We start from the raw sequence: 20,631 nt of genomic DNA, 5'->3' as shown, positions 1-20,631 counted from the left end.
CTTAGCACAAAGCGAGCTTGACACTAGTCCTGGTCTTGTGCTACTGCTCTGAAAGACTGACTAGTTAATGCCTATCCCAAGTGTGGGGGCCTTGCACTGGGTCTCATAGGCGGGGTTCCCTACACCAAACACCTTCACTCCTGTCTACTACCCCAGCCTATTAGGCCTCCTTAACTCTTTTCAGCCACAGGTATCATTTTGGGAAAACCCAGGGCCCCTAAAAACCCGGCCCGACTGCTGAGGACCAACACCAACATCTGCTGCTGTGAACCCGTCTGCGAATACTTTGCAATGTGTAGACAACACGCTCTCTGCTTACTCTGCGCAATTTGAAAAAATCCTTCATGCAATTTTAGACACCAAGGGCCCAGTTCACAAAAGTAATCTGAGACAAAATTCTAACTTTATGACTTTCGGTATTCACAAAAGGCATTTAGTAGTAGTAAAGTTAGGAATCCTAACTTTACTACTACTAAATTGTGAATGGTCTCAAATGTGGGCTAGTTTTCTATCTTTTTGTGCCTTGTAGGTTTCTGTTTTCAAGTCGGGGAATTTGGGGCAGGGGCGTATGAGCCTTTCACCCTGTGGAAGGAATTGGCTGCCTTCACCCTTTGTTGTTTACATTATTGTTTTAGCTTACATGGACGTCTTCTGAGTTTCTCGGGCAATGACATACCACCATAGGGAGCAACTGGCCATGAGGAATGGGGTTCTTTAGCACTGGGGTTATGGCGTTCTACCTCTACGATGCACGGCGTGTAGCACTTACCATCACTACACACACACCATGGGAACCCATAGATGACCATAGATGACCACATCCCACATTATATTTTGACATTGAATGTGCATGGCAATGCCTCCCGCTATCCCCTATTGTGTTTAAGCCTACCTGTAACACATATTTTGCAATGATACAGGAAACTCATCTCACAAGCACTGATCTGCAGAAGCTTTGTGCGAAATGGAGGGGACAGGTCTATGGCACAACCGCATTGGTCAATGCCCGTGGGACAAGGGAGGACGTTCTGTCAATACAGAGGGTCACCTTGTTGCAGCTCCTCTTACGCTGGTAGCTGTATATGACCCTAATGTTAATCAATCAGGCTTTCTGGACATGTTCACCCCCGCCGTTTTTTAGAATCCTCACTTCCCGACCCTATTGGGGGGGGTAATTTCAACAGCGTGCTGGATGTAAACCGTAACTGCTCTACCCCCACTGCATAAGGCGTGTGTGTCCGCACGACTCAACGCTTCAGTAAATGGCTCACACCACATTGCTTGCATAACACATAGCAGCCAAGGCAACTGATAGAACATGAATTCTTGTTTTATTCCCAAGTTCAAGATGTCCACACTCGATTAGATCTCTTCCTGGGCACCGCACAACTAGGTCTGCTGGTATTACGCTCAGAATACCTGGCACACATCCTCTTGGATCACGCTCTTTCACAATTGACCGTACAATGAGGTAGGCCGCGTTCCAGGACACCCATCTGGCAGCTACAAACCAAAGCACTATCTGACACCCTGTTCCAGGAAGATTTGACAAAGTGCAATACCCAATATTTGGAGCTGAACACAGATTCTACTGACTCAAAGGCTCTGGAACGGGATGCACATAAAGTGGTAGTAAGGTGCCACTGCATAGCTGCCACATGGGGTATATGCTGGCTTCTACAGACCAAATTGCCACCTTAAGAACAATATCTGCGACCTTTGGAAACTGAGATGGTGAATCGGACCGCAACGGCTGAACTTCGGCAGGTGCACCAGCAGTGCAATGAAGCAAAAACGCGATTAGGAAAACATGATCAAAAACTGGGCATAGCTATGCTTCATGCTGAGGGCGACCGCTCTCGGAAATTATTATCATGGCTAGTGAAGGATGATCATCAGAGATTCCCAATACGTTCTATCAGGACGGACGAAGGCAAAATGCTCATGATACAGGTAGCCATAAATGTTGTATTTTGTTGTTTATTATCAATCACTATATAGAGCAGTGCCCACTCAATCTCTGAAATAAATAAATGTGTTCCTTCGTCATCTTCCATTACACAGGTTGTCACCTCTGCAAAGGGTGGGACTGGATGAACCTCTTCAACTGGAAGAAATATGTGCTGCCGTTGCTCAAATTGCCTTGAATAAAACACTCAGCACATATGGATTGCCCAGCAATTATTCCGTCACCTACACAGCCCTTGTTACACAACAGTTATTGAACATGTATACCAAGGCTAAGGAGTCAGGCCAACTCCCAGACTTGCTACGCGAAGCTCTGATAGTGGTCGTGCCTAAGCCTGGACTGGTCCCATTAGACGTCCAATCCTATAGACCTCTGTCACTCCTCAATTTGGATGATAAACTCCTGGGCAAGGTGTTGGTGAATAGATTGCTAGTACATGAAGACCAGTCGGGGTTTATACCTTTGCTCAGTACCTTTTTCAACATCCTTCAGTTGCTACCCCTTATCCAGGATAACCCCACCGCTGCTTACAACTTGGTGGCGGTTTCCTTAGATATCGAAAAAGTGTTTATAACCTTGAGTTGGAACTTTGTACACCTGACACTAGTATATGCGATTTGGACCGGTATACCTGGGATGGGATTGTGCTTTATACTGGAACCCGACAGTGCAGGTTCAGACGGGGCAGGGTATATTGGATGGTTTAACAATGCAAAGAGGCACCAGGCAAGAGTGCTCACTGGCACTGTTGAAATTTGCTCTTGCAATGGAACCTTTGACTTGTCAACTACAACAATAAGCACCTCAATGGGGATACCTAAACAAGGTCCACATCATATTATATCGCTATATGCTGATGATGCTCTGGTGTACTTAGGTGAAGTAGAGGTCTCCCTCCCGGGGCACATGTACCCACTGGAGGAATTTGGGAATGTTTCCAGACTCAGAGTAAACTGGCCAAATCCTGCCTGTTCCCCATGGCCCCAACTTCGGACCTGCACAAGGTTGCACCAACATGCTCCTTTCTGCGCTGTTGTTGTGACACCTTTAAATACCTGTCCAGATTTTCCACTCAGAGAAGAACATCAAGGATGGAAATGTGGACAAAGAGCTGAGGTTCATTCAGCAATTGCTACCCTTATTCCCGCTGCCAATTTCTAAGATGTTGGTGTTATCCTGCTTACTTCTTCACAACACTTTGTTTTTTTCTGTGAGCTCCATGGGCTCCACTCAGAATTGATATGGGGTAAGGGCAGACGAAGTGTGGGCCTGGCCAATCTACAACACCCATGCTTGAGGGCGGTTTGGGTTCACCCAATTTTGAACTGTAATATGCGGCGGCACAACTGTAGTGGCCAATGGGCTGGATGCAGGCCCCCGAATGCCCTGAAAGGGTGCCTGTCTCCGGCGCTCTTGAAGGCATGTTTGTCTACTCATGGTTGTCTGACTCAGAGGGACGTCTTCCTTAGGCGACATGCCAGATGACTGTAGCTCGGTTATGCTGGCATTGTTTTGTGCATAGTAAGGGGTTTCCTAACCCGCATTCCCCTTCTATGGAGTTGTGGTGTTTTCCAAAACTTCACAGGGAAGCACGGACACTCAACACTAGCACTTGGAAGGAAACAGGGGTGTCCCAACTCGGTGACTTATTCCAAGATGGCACATTCATGACATTCCAGGATATCATGGATGCTTATGGCACTTGGGCTGGTCACCTCTTGACATATTACACTATACACTGAATTCTACAAGCCAATTGGGACAGGTGAGATGCAAAACCTATTCAGTCCCCCACATTACTTGTGATATTATCACAGGGCTCCGCGCGCCACATCATTACTACCCTCTACTCTTCCCTTAACACTGCAACTATGGGGTATGATACAGGGGCAAAAGACAAATGGGATGAAGTCCTCCAGCAGCTGCTCTTGGACAAGTCTGGTCTAGGGTGTTACAGCAAGTGAAGGAGGTGTCTTGCAACCCGAGGTTCCACTTCACGCAGTTCAATTATGTGCATCAAGCTTATCTCTCCTCGCACCGCATTAGGCATATGTTTCTAACACTGACTTCCAAGTGTCCCAGGTATAATCTAGCAAATGCAGGGTTCTATCAGATGGTGTGGGACTGTCCAATACTTCAGGTGGTATGGTAGGAGATCGCAACTATGGTCAACAAACTTGCGGACCATTCCCTCAAACCCACGCCTGTTTACTAGGGATACGATCCAAAGCTAAAGGGGACAAGCACCTACATAGGTTTATTCACCTTGCCTTTATTTCATTCAAGCTACATTTAACGATGTCATGGAAGGAGCCTGCGGCACTCAACCACTGCCGCTGGTTGTTCACATTGCTTACCTGAGCACGAGCAGCTCCTTAGGATGCGTCAGGGATTCCAGAACAGGTGGCAAAAGTTGGGACACTTATCTCAATAACTTCGAGGAATAAAACAATGTGCGACCACCTTGAAACAATCAATGTACCCTGGAATTGGGCACCACATTACTATCTCAGATTGTCTACATGGTGACAGTGAGGTTCTCAATGACCCATGTGTCCATCAGCTTAATGACTGGTCATCCGCCTGCTCCCTCTCCCCCCAAGGACACCCTCACCCTGCATGCTTGTAGATGTCCCATGACTTACACTGTGCTTTGCACTATGCTGCAGGACACCTGCCCCATCCTTCACATACATAGAAGGCCCCTGCATGGACCCCCTTGCGCTGACCTGCACATGTCTCCCCACGCGTGACAGCGCTGGGGCACCTGCACCCTGACGTTATGCTGTCACACAGCCCTGAAGGTACTCTTCCAATATCATTGCCCTCAACCGTTTAACACTATTTTTTCACAGGTACAAACTCCAATGTTTAGGCTATCATAGTTTGGTTTCCTTTTTAGGTCTCGCCTAGCGCTGCAGCGCAAAAGCGCTGCATCGCTTTGCGAGGCATGCAGTATACACTATAGTGGGGGAAGCTCAGTTTAAGCTCCGCCCACTCTCCGCCCATCTTTTGGATTGGTTGAGATCGTAAATGCTGCCTTTTGATTGTTTTTTAGCTAGTTAGTCCCTCCTCCTGACGGCCATGTTCTGATTTGTATCCTTCCAAGGCTATCAGCCCCTTTACTGTAAAAACTATTTTGTTGCTGTGGCTCACCCCCTTCCATTTCACAGTCCATGACTTCTGGGGCCACCCGCACCCACCCCCGCACTCCCGTTCATGCCTTTTTGCCCGCCCGCACTGCCGTTTTAAATGCAATAGGACTCGCGTAAATGCACAGCAGCCCGTGCTGCTGTGCAAAATGTCTAAAAACATTGACAAATCCAATACATCTCGCATAGGCGAAACCGATTGGCTTTGGCAGTGGCTGTTGTTTATCATCACATATGACAGCCCCTTCAAAAATATAAGTTCAGGATGTACGCTGTACAAAAACCTCATTATTTGATTTAAACGATTATAATGTGACTCCATCTACAGTAAGAACCTAGGCCACATAGAGGGTACACATGACAACTACCTTGCCTTTTAGTTCAATAATAGTATTGTTATCAGGGCTGAGGCAAGAATGTCTCATGTTTAAAAAACTTGACTTTTAATAAATATGGTCAGTGCAATGATTAATCTCATGTACTAAGGTGGAAAACTTCAGTGTTTTGAAGAAATACACTTTATACAGTTTTGAATACACCTTATATGTTGTTTGTTGCATGATTATTATGCCAAGTATTTCCTTAGCTCGGATCGTAATCGGGCTGTTAGAGCCAAGCCAGACTCTTGGTTTGGCTCGGGCTCAGCTCTCCCTGTTAATTTGTTAGGTATCCCACCTCTAACTGTCACTACCTAACTGGCCTCCTGGAGAACACGCTGTTGATAAGATCCAGGGATATATCATGAGTTTCATGGGCCTTAATGCACGCATGGATGTCACTTAAGGGAGGTAGCGGCAACCCCTGGCTTGCCATTTGTTACCCCTGGCTTGCCCTTTGCAACCCCAAACACTGCCTTTGCGACCCCTGACCTCAGCGGTGGCAAAGTCAGTGCCAGGAGCACAGGAGCAGCTGGGCCTTATGGAGGTTGGTTGCGGCACAACTTTCCTTGTTTTCAGACAGATTTTTCTTTTATTACACTAGTACTGAATAATATGTTATTATTAACTATTAGTGTAATAAAAAACATTGAGTACAGTTAGCTGGAATATGGCCCTATCTGGCCGCTGAAGTAGGTTAAAATGCTTTTATATGTTGTATGCGTGCTTGCAGATGAGTGTGATTATGTCTGGCACTTTTGCGCTATATCCCAGTGTAAGTATTTAGCTATCCAGCACATTAGCGTGGGTGCTGAATAACTTTCGCACTAGAAGTCAGGGTAAGTGCGTATCAATAAGGAAGGCGCTTTTTGAGGCAGCAGAAGCCCTCTGCTGACATCAGCTAAAATGCCAAGTGTCTCAACTTCATATGGGTTAGCAGTTATTAAACGCAGTGGCTTCAGGGCTTTGGAGGTATATTGGGGCGGGGGTGTCATGGTACTGTTATGAATGTGCACATCCTGTGGGGGGGTGTTCGGCCTGCCCTGTACCCATAGTGTCCTTTACGTATCTGTGTACTGCATTCATCCGCGCTCTCCGGACGGTCCATTTATCTCACAGCCACCTTTATTTAATGAAATCTGGACTTCCGGCCTCAGAGTCTGTTAATTGCAGTCTGGCGCTGCGCCATTCGCCTGATTTCGCGATCTTGTTCTTCAAAGAATTCAATTTCTTTAAAACTGAGTCCTTGGCCCCCTCCTGTGCCACTGCAATCGATCTCTTCCAATAACGTGCCAACTTTATATCGGAAAATTCATAGAGGATTTATTTAGGGTCTCCTAGATTTATAGTGGGGGCTGCTAGCCATAGGTGTGGAATATCCGAAAAACGGGCTGCCACATTTCAGAAACCTTCAGGCCTCTGTTAGAGCAAACTGGCCTTTTAAAGGGACATAAATATAATGATTCTTAACTTCTCTATCAAACACATTCTCATGCCCACATATTCTATCAAACGCATGCACCCAATTTATACTAACACACACATTTCGCTTGCACATGCTTTCAGACACCCCTCCCTTCTCTCACACAGTTTCACCCTCACAGACACACACTCGCTAAAGCTCTCTCATGCACACTCACAGCTTGCCCTATCTGATACATTCCATCACCGGTGACCCTCAACATTTTGAACAGGTGAAACAAAAAATACCTTTTTCCATTCTTCATTCTCCCCTTACATATGTTGCTTTAGGCAACACCCAACTTTGGGAAGAATTCCATGTTAAATAACAGTAGATGTTGCACTCCCCAGTATAATGTGCTGCATGGCTAAATACTTATAAGGTCCCAAAGGCGAGACCGATTGCATTGCAAATGCTTGTTTGATTCATTGTTTTTCCCCTCTTCCTCTTACAGATGAAGTATGCTGCTCAATTTTGTATAGAGGATGCTTGAACGTTAGTCTTGCAAATGCTCCTAATGCTTTTGATTCACTGAAATAATGTTTTGTTATACATGAAAAAACAATAACAATTTTTTTTTTTTTTAAATGATGCAGATTCAAAATGTTCTATGGTGTATGTAAGATCAAATGTTTTACTGATGATATAAAGTTATACTTAAAAAAAGAACAACAAAACAGAATACGCATTCAAAGTTCGGAAATAATTTTTTGGGTACATAGAAATATCTATCTTTAAGCTTTATAAAGTACTTCAGCTACTCCAAAGAGTGACCCGGCACTATAAAGCAAATCTGATCCCTAAATAAAAGTGAGACTAGAAAGCCAAATTAAAGAGCCAGGTCTTAAGGAGTCTCTTGAAAGTCACAATGTCTCTAGAGGCACGAAGCTGAACTAGAAGGGCATTCCACTGCCTGGTGGCTAGATGAGAAAAGGAACTACTGCCCCTCATTTTTTGTCTAAAATGAGGAGTAGCAACCAGCAAGGTGTTGGAGGAATGCAGAGCACGTACTGGTTGGTAGGAAATGACTCTATGGGACAAATGCTGAGGGCCATTAAGGTAGAAAGCTCTGTGTGCCAGGACTAGACATTTAAATCGAACCCGTTCTTTTCTAGGCAACTACTGAAGTTCTTTTAAGCCTGGTTGGATATGGGCTCTCCTGTGAAGGCGTGATAGGAACCTGGCTGCAGCATTCTGCACTAGCTGTAATCTCTTCAGGAGATAAGCAGGAAGGACCCAGTATAGAGAATTAGCATAATCCAGCCTTGATGTAATCGAGGCCTGATCACTGTCTTCTGCTGTGGCAAGGGAAATGGTAGAGAATTTTTTTCAGCATTTTCAACAGGCCAAAACAAGTGCCTACCACCACTACTATGAAAGGGACAAAGGAAGCCATTGTGACAAATGTAACCCCAAGGTTGCACCCTACTGTTGTGGGAGGGAGACGTGGGAACCTTCTAAGGCCAAATGTTGCTATCCCAACTAAGCGGGGGCTCCCAAAGAAGAATTTCTGTCTTATTGGTATTACACTGGAGGCCACTGCTGTGCATCCACCGAAATACAGAAGACAGACAGGCCTGGAAGTTACGCAGTGCATTTGGAGAATTGATATCGAGAGTGAACAGCAACTGCGTATCGTCTGCATAAGATACATAGTCTGCATAAGATATAGTCTGTACTCCAAAAGATTCAATTAGGGTAGCCAAAGGGGTCATGTGCACATTACATAATATAGGACTTATAGCAAAAGTATCTCATGTGGGGTCGTATCAAAGGCAGATAGATCAAGGAGGACCAGAGCTACCCGTGTCTCCTCATCCACCACTAGCCTTATTGTATCCGAGACTTCTAGCAGTGTGGTCTCCATACTAATGGCTGGACAGAAGCCCGATTGGGTAAGATGGAGAAGAGCATTCCATTCAAGCAGAAAGTTGTTTATTTAACAATTTCTCCTGAATTAATTTAAAAGATGGCAGCAGGGATATAGGGTGAAAATTCGCCAAATTGGTCGTGTCTGCTGTGGGTTTCTTTAATAAAGGAATCAACTTCACCTGCTTCCAGCCACTTGGCACTGTAGCCAAACTAATAGAGTGATTTAAGAGCTGGGTAAGAACCATATTGATAGCCATACAATTGGCGGCAAAAATATGTGGGGGACAAGGATTGTCAGGAGACCCACATTTACAGGTCCTCAAGTCCTGAGTGTATTCCTAAAGTCAAATTGAGGCAAATTCCTGTAACATTTGTCTACAGGGGGGCATCACTTCTGCCTGCAGTGTCATGAAGTTACTAGTCTTCGGGCGAGCTGAGTCCATAATATGTAATGCATCTACAATGGGCTGAATTTTTGTATCGAAGAAATCAGACAATTGTGTACATGACCTGAGAGAAGGAGGTAAAGGCTGAAGCAAAGCTTCTGGGTGCGTGAACTTTTTTATAATTTGAAAAATTTCTCCGGACTTGTTTTGGGGCTTGTCAATCTGACCTGAAAAGAAGTCAGGCTGAGCCTTCTTAGTTACGCGATAGTAAATGTCCAGGGTCTGCTTATCAAGTGCTTTATCACTGGAAAGGTGATGCCTCCAATCCCTTTCCAATATCTTACATCGTTTGCGAAGCGTTTTTAGCTCCTCTCTGAAGTCGGGAGCTGACTGTCTTTAGTAAAAGGGTGCCTGCGTTGCAGGGACTGATTGTTTATGTGCAGGAAGGTGTCCGTTCCTGCACATAAAAAATCACTAATGGCGATTTATAACTTCTGTGTATGCTGCAGAATGCAGCAGATATAGAAGTTGCAAATCTTCATTATTTAATGATTGTGTATGTGCAGAATGCAGCACACACAGAAACAGCAAAAATAAGGAAAAATTAATCATTTCTCCTTGTAGCACCAGTTTAAGACCAGGTTTCCCCCGTTATTATTTTGGCACTGCCCCATATTTACGCCAGCCTTCTAAACGGGGCAGCATAAAAAAGCAATGGGTGCTGCAGTAGAAGGCCTACTGCAAAACTGATTGCCCGCCCCGTTCACACTAAGTGCTGCGTGAATAAGGGCATTATTTACAAGGCGGCCATGTTAAGTGGTTTAATGCTGCCTTGTAAATAAGGCGAAGGGGATAGCGCCACCAGAATGTAAAAAAAAATTGACGTTTTTATTGTAGATAACCCCTTGTAAATAAGCCCCACTGTTTCTTTCTATTTTAAAAGCAACACCAGTAAAACAAGAATTGTGTACTGCAAGTAACATAAAAAGAAGTATGTAACTGCAGTGCAATATTTGCTAGGACTCATTTTTCAATATAATAGTTTGCTTTTTATTATCATGGAGGTTTTTTGCACACAAATAAAAAATGTTTTTCGTAACATAAGGTACAAAGTGGTGCAGCAGAAAACCTGAAGTCTCAGGGAAAGGTGGGGATAAACATGGGAGATGGGAAGCGAAGACAAGAGCAAAGCAAGAGACACAGAAAACACCCTAAAGATTCCCTTACCACTCAAAATCCCAATCTCAAACTAAACCCTAAAAATTCCCTTACCACCCAAGAACCCAAACCCTCCCTAAACCCTAAAAATGTCCTTGCCACCCACAACCCCAAACCCGCCCTAAAAGGTTCCCTTACCACCCAAAACACCAAACCCACCCTAAAACATCTGTTACCACCCAAAAACCCAAACCCACCTTAGACCCTAAAAATTAGCTTACCACCTAAAACCCTAAAGATTCCCTTGCCACCCAAAACCCCAAGCCCACACTAAACCCTAAAACTTCCTGTGCCATCCAAAACCCCAAACCCACCCTAAACCCTAGAAATGCCCTTACCGCCAAAAACTCCAAACCCACCCTAAACCTTAAGAATACCCTTGTCACCCAAAAACCCAAACTTACCCTATACCCTAAAAATCCCCTTGCCTCCCCAACACCCATACCCACCTTAAACCCTAAAAGTACAATTGCCACCCAAAAACCATCTATCTACTCTGACACACACATTCCTCCTTCCCACCATTCATTCGTCCGTTCTCACACACAAATTCACCCTTCAAATAACAATCACTCTCACCCATGGACCTTGCACGTTCTTCAGCTTTAGTGTCACCACCAATGTCTCACCCTTGTTGTTCTTTTTTCTGAAGTTCTTATGCACGTTGAACTGATGTAGGTAGATGTAATGTGTTGCACGAAATGACACAATTCATTAACGATTTTTCTTCTCATTGTCTTGCAACGTGCACTTCCATATACTAATTGTGCTTTGCCGGTGTATCCTTTTTTTAAGTGCTTTATCAGAAGAAAAGACGTGCATCAAGACTCAGCTAGTAAACCCAGATGGTAAGTGTTTGAAGGCAGAGTTTGTGAGTGTGCTCGAAAGATGGAATTGTAAACAGAATTACAGCTGCTTAATGGTTACACCATGGAAAACTGATGCTGAATTTGAATTTTTCTCAAATTGTTCTTGTGGAAATCATGCTAGATAAGATTGCGAAAATGGTGTGCAAAATTTGATTTGCAGGCTCTATATGAAAATATTATGCTCCATTAAACAAAATACCTAATTGGGCACGCTATATGCAGAGGACATCAGGGTGCAATGTCTGGTCAATAGACTTACCATACCCTTGTTTGACTCGTCCCTTTATCCTACTAACATGGATAATATGTGCATGAATACATTTGTAGGGTGCGCGTAGACCAAAAAAGGCATCTTGATTCTATGTTGGAAACAGTATCTGAAGGAAAATAGTTAAAAGAGAAAGACCCTAGTTAGTGTACAAAATAAAACCTATTTTGCATTGAAATGAAAACAGGCAGGACTGTGGAAAAACATAGACAACTTTCTAAACACCATAGGCCTTATTTACTAGGGGCCTGCATTGCCCTTGGGTCACACAAGACGATGCAATCCCTTAAGTCAGATTTACTAAGCCACCTAAAGCCACCTTGTGTGGCTGTGCATGGCTTAGTAAATCTAGAGTAACTCTGTGTCACTCTGCACTGGGAAGGTGTTCCATGGGTGGAGTGTGGGCGTTCCCATGCATCCACCAATTGATTTTGACACATTCCCTATTTATTAAGAACAGTAAACCTGGAAATGTATAAAAATGGTACGCCGTCCCAACAGAGGGGTAATAAGGAGAAATATGCTTATTTCACTGTATTATGTCCTCTGTCTATGTTGCTGCATTCTGCAGCACACATAGAAAGAGTACAATGCCTCTGAGGAGTATTTTTGTACGGGAAGGTGTCCCTTCGCACCCTTGCACCTTGGCGCAAGGGTACCTGTGTTAATGCCAGGCAGCGCTCAGTGTGCCAGCGCAGAGAGTGAAGTAATGCACCACATCTTAGTAAATATGGTGCAGTCCTGCTCTCTAGAGCTAATGCAGTTCAGCAAGTACTTGCTGCATTGTGTTGCGTTGAGCTAAATGTTAGTAAGTCTGGCCCCAGAGTACCTCAGCTACGTCCCTATGCAGACCCCCAATATTGTAACCAACCACCTCTCAACTTTTACTGACAAAGGAGCAGAAGATTTCAATAGAGAAGACCTGAGGGGACATAGCTCGAGAGGAATCTATTCTTCAAAAACAACTATTTAACTCAAGATTGGACTGCTCGACACCTCGACAGGGGCTAAGAATTATCAGCACATTTCCTTCTTGAATTGAGTCAATGGCAAGGACATAAAGAGGATAATGGAGAAAGCAAATCTTGTAATTACCTCCGAAAGCAAGGTTCCCTCTGTCAATTAACAGTTTAATTATGGTACCCTTAACCATAGATCGTTTGTGGTAAAGACCGCAATGAACTAGCAATGGCTCTGTGAGGAGTAGGATCTCCCACTCAGAGCACGTGCTGCTGTAATGTCCACAGCTTTGCGGCGAATGGGAGATAGGATTCAAAGATTTCCATTTTCCATTGAATTCAACTGGAACATAACCCCAACGAGGGCTCTTGAGTAAATCCCTCAGTTTGTTCAATAATGCTTTTATGACAATTCAGTTAGTTTATTCAAGATTGGGCTGGGTTACAGAAAGTCATTTGAGTAGGCAAAAACACTCTTGAGAGAGTGGCTAAAATGGACATTGTTACTAGAGAGCTCCTTAAAATTCTAGAGGATGGATGTCCTTTGCTATGATACAAGTGCATTATAGACCATGAGACTAGTAATATGGCGGGCAAGATATCGACCCATCCACCACATTTGTGACTGAGTATTCTGTCTGTGTTGGAAACAGCCCCACTCCCACTCCGCAGGGTGGTGGGGGGACCTTCCCAACACACAGTGGTAGCTTGGCTCAAGTGGTCAGGAAACAGGCGCAGTGCTAAGCATACAATATACCCATACAATAACCATGCGTGCATCCGTTCCAAAAACGACTCTACACCGTAAAAATTATGAAAATATTCTTTCTTTATCTTTTTCTCTTAGTTGCTGATTGGAAAAATAAATAGGTCAATCACAATATACAAGTTTCAATTAGTGCAGGTCAAATAAATATTGGCTGTTTGATGAAATAAATAGGGGTGATCATAAATAACAGGGCATAAATACAAGTCCAATATATACAGACAATTAAATACTTTGAGGCAATAAATACTGTATCAATAAATATTGTACACCAACAAGTCCTGTGGACCTATAAATATAGTGCAGCAATAAATAGATAAAAATTCAATAAATACAGTATCCCCAATAAATAATTAAAAGTATACAGCAACCCTCATATAATCAGATGACACTTCACTTCTCAAGGGCTGATTTGGCCCAGGCACAGCTTGTAGGGTTGTGGAAGGCTTGAGGGGGGAGGCTACTCCCTGGCTGGGACAAGGCTGAGGCCTAAACTGAGGTAGATCAAAGGGGGGAATACCAATGCCCTGGCTTTCCTTCTCCACACAACCTCTCTAGGTTAGTCCCAGTTCACCCCAGGCACAGTCAGGTGGGTTTCAGCACCTCCCTAGCCCCTTAGAGCAGTCTCCCAGGTCTCCACAGGGCCTTAGGCGCCCTCTACTCCACTTACTGCCCTTTTTCTGATGTTCCGACGCCGCTGGAGTCGTGTCGACGCCGTGAGGCGGTTCCGGTTCGGTCTCGGCGGCCTCGGCACAATGTCAGTTCTTTGTCGACGCCGGAAGGCGGTTCCGGTCCGATGTCGGCGGCCTCGGTTCGATCTCGACCTCCGATTCGACGGCGTCGGGCAGTCTCTTCACGATGTCGACTTCGGGCGGCTCCGGTCCGATGGCGCTCTCGGCTCCGATGACGTCGGCCGGCCTGGCCTCGATGTCGACTTCCGGCGACTCCGGGGTGCGATCCTCACCCCCGACCTCCGGTGCTCCTCCTCACAGGCTCCGGGCGACTCCGGAGTGCGATCCTCACTCCCGACCTCCGGTGCTCCTCTACCTCGGTCTCCGACGACTCCGGAGGGCGGACTTCACTCCTCCGATGACGCCGCTCGCTCGACCTCGGTTCACTTCCTCCTCGACCTCTGGTATTCCTCACGACCTCCGTCGGCGCCCTCTCACGACCTCAGGCGGCTCCGGGTACGACGTCTGCTACTTCAGTCAGCGCCGCTTCTCCACCTCGGGCTCCAGGTCTTCAGGCTACTCGACGCCGGACTCCAGGGAAACCAGTTCTCAGGTCAGGATCTTGCTGCTTTCTGCTTCTAAGGCCTGTTCCTGCTGTTCAGGTCCTTAGGATGAGTTTTTCTGTCTTCTTCCCACACAGGGCTATAGGCTGGGATCCATCAGTAGGGACAAGTATCAAGGGTGGGTTTATGGACCCCACTCCAGGCACAAGTTTCCACCCCTGCTGCTTCACTCCTTCCTCCTTCACTGTTGTGCTCCTCTCTCTTCACCAGTCAGGTGCCAACTGCCAGCTCCAACTGCCAACTGCCTCTCTTATCCTCCCAACATTCTAAACCGCCTCCAACGGTCACAGGGTTCTGGAAGCTCCTGGAATGTTCTGGAAGGTGCTGGTAGGTTCCAGTGGATGCTGGTGATGTCACAGGTGGCCACCATTTTGTGCTCCAGGCCCTCAGACAGAAGTTTCAGGGGTAGCTAAAATGGTTCCCTGAATCTGTAGCAACACGAAAAAGTCTGGTGGTTCCCAAAAAGGAAAAATTCACACAGGGTTTGAGGCAAAAGTGGGACAAAATAAATAATGATGAGGAGGGACCACCCAAAGGGCTGACAGGTCTAACACGCGTCCCCCCCAGCTGAAAGTGGGGAGAGCTACCCAACCCCTTGGGAGTTCTCATCACTAAGGCGGAAATACCTTGAGAGACCGTCTGCATTGGCGTGGTCCACTCCAGGCCGATGTTCCACCTGAAAGTCCATCCCCTGTAGGGAAATAGACCACCTCAACAACTTGGGATTCTCCCCCTTCATTTGCATCAGCCAACGAAGGGGTCGGTGGTCGGTCTGAACTAGGAAGTGCGAGCCAAACAGGTATGGCCGCAACTTCTTCAGAGCCCATACCACTGCAAAGGCTTCACGCTCTATTGCACTCCACTTCTGTTCCCTGGGAAGTAGTCTCCTGGATAGGAAGACCACGGATTGATCCAGACCCTCTTCGTTGAGTTGCGATAACACTGCCCCAATGCCATGTTCTGATGCATCTGTCTGGACAATGAACTCCTTGGAAAAGTCTGGGGCCCTTAAGACCGGGGCCTCGCACATGGCTTTCTTCAATCTCTCAAAGGCTTGCTGACAAGCCTCCGTCCAGACTACCCGTCGAGGTTGTTTCTTGGACGTGAGCTCCGTGAGAGGGGCTACGATGGTACCGTACCCCTTCACGAAGCGGCGATAGTATCCTGTGAGGCCCAAAAATGCTCGGACCTCAGTCTGTGTCTTGGGAGGTTCCCAGGCCATGATGGCCTCGATCTTCGCCTGGAGGGGTTGCACCGTTCCCCTACCCACCAAGTGTCCAAGGTACACTACCGACCCCTGCCCGATCTGGCACTTGCTGGCCTTGATCGTCAATCCAGCTTGTCTCAGGGCCTGGAGAACAGCTTGCAGGTGACGCAAGTGATCCTCCCAGCTGTTACTGAAGACGGCTATGTCATCCAGATAAGCAGCAGAGAAACTCTCCATTCCGGTGAGGATCTGGTTTACCAGGCGCTGAAACGTGGCAGGTGCGTTCTTGAGCCCAAAGGGCATCACACAGAACTGGTAGTGGCCATTGGGCGTGGAGAAGGCTGACCTTTCCCTTGCTCCATCAGTCAAAGAGATCTGCCAGTACCCCGAAGTAAGGTCAAAGGTACTTAGATATTGGGCAGCTCCCAGCCGGTCAATCAATTCATCCGCCCTAGGGATCGGATGAGCATCAGTTTTTGTCACTGAATTCAGTCCCCGGTAGTCCACACAGAACCTCAGTTCTGGTTGGGCACCCGGTGGTGCAGCTTTCGGTACTAACACCACCGGACTGGACCAGGGGCTGCTAGAAGGTTCAATCACTCCTAGCTCCAGCATCTTAGTGACTTCACTATGAATGCTGGCCTTCACCTTGTCTGACATCCGGTAGATCTTGGACTTCACAGGTGGGCTGTCTCCTGTGTCCACGTCATGGACGCACAGGTGAGTCCTACCCGGGACAAGGGAGAACAACGAAGAGTACTGCCCCAGGACCTGGCGACAGTCCTCCTGCTGTTCAGGAGTTAGAGATGGGGAGAGAATCACTCCCTCCACCGACCCATCCTTTTCTTGAGACGCAAACAGATCAGGGAGAGGCTCGCTTTCCACGTCCTCTCCTCCGTCAGTCACCATCATCAAGATGACTTCGGGCCTCTCGTGGTGGGGTTTGAGGCGGTTGGCATGCAGCACCCGCAGGGGCTGACGAGGGGTCTTCAGGTCCACCAAGTAGGTAGCCTTTCCCTTCTTCTCCAACACCTCAAAGGGTCCTGACCAGCGATCCTGGAGGGCACTAAGCTCTCCTGGTTCGATCACCCACACCTTCTGGCCAGGCTCCAACTCCACCGGGTGAGCGTTGTGGTCATACCACGCCTTCATTACTGCTTGGCTGGCTTCCAAGTTGTCAGAAGCTTGCTTCCACAACTTAGCCATTTGGCTCCGGAAGGCCAGCATGTAGCTCACCACATCCTGGGGGAGCTTTCTGGGAGTTCTTTCCCATCCGTCTCTCACCAGGTTAAGAGGTCCACGTACAGGGTGCCCATACAGAAGCTCGAAGGGGCTGAAGCCCACTCCCTTCTGTGGCACTTCCCTGTAAGAAAAAAGTAAACAGGGTAGGAGGACGTCCCATTTCCTCCGCAGGCTTTCAGGCAGACTTCTGATCATGCCTTTCAAGGTTTTGTTAAACCTCTCCACCAGACCATTGGTCTGGGGGTGGTAAGGAGTGGTGAACCGGTAGGTCACTCCACACTCCTTCCACATTGCCCGCATATACGCTGACATGAAGTTGGTCCCCCTGTCGGACACAACTTCCTTGGGAAAACCCACTCGGGTAAAGATTCCCATCAGGGCCCTAGCCACAACAGGTGCTGTTATGGTCCTCAGAGGTATTGCCTCGGGGTACCGTGTGGCATGATCCACCAGGACCAGGATAAACCTGTGACCAGCTGATGTTGGTGGATCTAACGGACCCACAATGTCGATGCCCACCCTTTCAAAGGGGGTGCTAACGACAGGGAGTGGTTCCAGGGGAGCTTTCAGCTTCACCCCTGTTTTCCCACTGGCTTGGCAAGACACACATGTCCGGCAGTAGGTATCGGACGACACTTTCATCTGAGGCCAATAAAAGTGTGGGACAAGACGGGCGAAGGTCTTGTCTTGCCCCAGGTGTCCTGCCAATGGTATCTCGTGAGCCAACTCTAAAAGGAAGGCTCGATAACGTTGAGGAACTACCAAGGCTCGTGACGATCCATGTAGGGGTGCCTTGGGTTCACTGTAGAGGAGGCCATCCTCCCAGTAAACACTGTAGTTCCCTTCAACGTTCCCTGCTGCCTGGGCTTCGGCCTGTCGCCTCAGCCCCTCAAGGGTAGGGCACTCCCTCTGGCCCTGGCAGAATTCCTCCCTGGACGGGCCTCCCTCCACGTGCCACTCGGCCGGGATGGGTAGGTCCTCCAGGTTGGTGACGTCCCCCTCCGCAGACTCCTGGTCCACCACCTCCGGTGGCCTATCCGTCCTACGGGGTGGAGACGCCGAGGCAGGCTCCTCCTGTCCTCGGTTCTTCCCTTGACTGGCAGCTGGCTGGGCCTTTGTTCCAGGCTCCAGCCGGAATGAACTCCCTCTTCGGGTAGTCTCGGACCTTGTGCTAACACAGGCCCAGTCAGGTGTACCCAGCATCTCGGTGTGAGTCCGGTATTCCACCTCCTTCCAAGCGTTGTGCTCCATGTCATTGCCCAGCAGACAATCGACTGGCACGGCAGGGCTTACGGCAACTCGAAGTGAACCTGCAACCCCCCCCCATTCAAAGGGAACCTCGGCCACTGGATAGTGACCTGTTCTGCCGTCAGCCATCGCGGCTGGGTGGAGTACATCGGGAATTACCTGCTCTGGAGACACCAGTTGGCTACGCACCATAGTCATACTGGCTCCTGTGTCTCTCAGAGCCTCCCCTCTTTGGCCGTTGATGGTGATCCACTGCCCATACTTTGCGGTATTTGCGGGCACCTGGATCTTAGGAACCATCTCCCGTTCTCCCAGGGACACTAAAGTGACACCCGCCCACTCCCTTCCCTTAGTTAAGGGCATCTCCTCCCCGAGCACTACACTAGCTACTCCGGGGGGTTTTCCTCCAGTGGGAGGGGGTGATCGTTTCTGACACTTCGGATCTCCTTTATAGTGTCCAACGCCACCGCACTCATAGCAATGGACAACCCTTGGCTGCTGACTCTGGCCAGGATTAGGGTTTCTGGGTGGGTTAGCCTTAGAGGTGAATCCTGTTCCCTTCCCTTGGAAGTTATTTTGGGGGCCTTTGGAGAACTCCTTTTTCTTTTCCCCTCCTTCTTTCTTCTGGGGGGCGCCCTGTCCGGCCTTTTGAGTATCCCCTCCAGTCCCCCTTGTGGACACCCGGGTACTAGCCCAAATGTCCGCCTCCTCAGCAAGCTTCCGGGGGCTGGTCAGCTTGCTATCCACCAGGTGTTGCCGCAGTTCAGGGAAACATTTCTCGAGTAGGTGTTCCTTCAGTACTAGGTCAAACAGCTCCTCGTAGTTCCTTACTTCACTGCCCTGAATCCAACCTTCCAGTGCCTTCTTTGCATAGTCCAGGAAGTCCACCCAATTCTGTGTGCCCAGCTTGTGACTACCCCTGAACTTCTGTCTGTACTTTTCAGGTGTTAGTCCAAACTTTCTGATGAGCGCCAGTTTCATGGTGGGGTAGTGGGTCTGCTCATCCTCTTCGAGGGCCAATAAAGCATCCCTACCAGCTGGAGGCATGTACTTATACAATCCCCCTCCCCAATACTTCACCGGAACCCCATGGGCCCTCAACGAGACCTCATAGGCTGCTAGCCACTTGGCGATGTCGTCACCCGCCCCATAGCTAGCTACTATGTCCTTTGGCAGGTAGGGTTTGGATTCCCTGGTGATTTCTTGGTTTTGGCTGCCACCATTAGGAACAGGTTGTGCCCCTATTCTTAGGATCTGAAGCTCTATCTCTTTCAGTCTTATCTCATGAGCCATCCTCTCTTTCTCCGTCTCATGAGCCAACCTCTGTTCCTCCTTCTCCTTCTCCAGCTTTGCTAAATCCCATGTGAGCTGTCTTTTCTCTCTCCGATCTGCTAACTCCACGCTGGATAAGCCCCCACTAGAGACAGTGCTGCCCTTCCTAGAAAGTGTCCTGGGCCCTGCTGACAGGTTCCCCACCTCAGGTTGGTACATCTCAGCCCCCTCGGGGTTAGGCTCTCCATCCCTGTCTTCCTCCTCAGCCTTGCTTTCTCGGCGTGCCTCCCCCCAAGCCCTTAAGCTGGTTTGGAGTGCACCCTTCTTTGCTCCTGGGGGACAGTACACCCCCTCCCGCTGGCAAAACTCCCTGAGTTGGGCCACAGTGTACGTTTCTAAATCTTCCAGTACAAACTCCATCTTGCCCACTCAGGTTAGAGGACAGGTTTTGTGCAGTAACAATGCAGGGGGGTACCTTTAGTAATACCTCCTCCCACCACCAGAGTAAATTTGGAAAAAATAAAAACCCACAATTTGGAAGGCCGCTGCGAGAAAACTCCCGGTGTAGGCCTATGGACTACCCACAGTTATTGTTGAGTATATGTAGGCACAGCTCTATCCCACCGCTGAACACCAATTTATGTTGGAAACAGCCCCACTCCCACTCCGCAGGGTGGTGGGGGGACCTTCCCAACACACAGTGGTAGCTTGGCTCGAGTGGTCAGGAAACAGGCGCAGTGCTAAGCATACAATATACCCATACAATAACCATGCGTGCATCCGTTCCAAAAACGACTCTACACCGTAAAAATTATGAAAATATTCTTTCTTTATCTTTTTCTCTTAGTTGCTGATTGGAAAAATAAATAGGTCAATCACAATATACAAGTTTCAATTAGTGCAGGTCAAATAAATATTGGCTGTTTGATGAAATAAATAGGGGTGATCATAAATAACAGGGCATAAATACAAGTGCAATATATACAGACAATTAAATACTTTGAGGCAATAAATACTGTATCAATAAATATTGTACACCAACAAGTCCTGTGGACCTATAAATATAGTGC

The 20,631-nt window shown here is 47.6% G+C and overlaps 1 protein-coding gene across 4 annotated transcripts in view; it reads left to right on the top strand.

The window, feature by feature from the left end:
* The window catches only part of SPHKAP (SPHK1 interactor, AKAP domain containing), a 1,519,974-nt gene that overhangs the window by 1,378,932 nt on the left and 120,411 nt on the right, over positions 1-20,631 (top strand). For all 4 annotated transcript variants that reach the window (XM_085634508.1, XM_085634507.1, XM_085634509.1 and 1 more), the window contains one exon: positions 11,232-11,284. In XM_085634508.1, coding sequence (XP_085490634.1) covers positions 11,232-11,284 — 53 coding nt within the window. The remainder of the gene's footprint in view (positions 1-11,231; positions 11,285-20,631) is intronic.

This window comes from Triturus cristatus, chromosome 11, assembly GCF_964204655.1.
Source record: "Triturus cristatus chromosome 11, aTriCri1.1, whole genome shotgun sequence".
NCBI lineage: Eukaryota > Metazoa > Chordata > Amphibia > Caudata > Salamandridae > Triturus > Triturus cristatus.
Note: the sequence above shows the minus strand (reverse complement) of the source record. Positions and strands in the feature narration are given on the sequence as shown.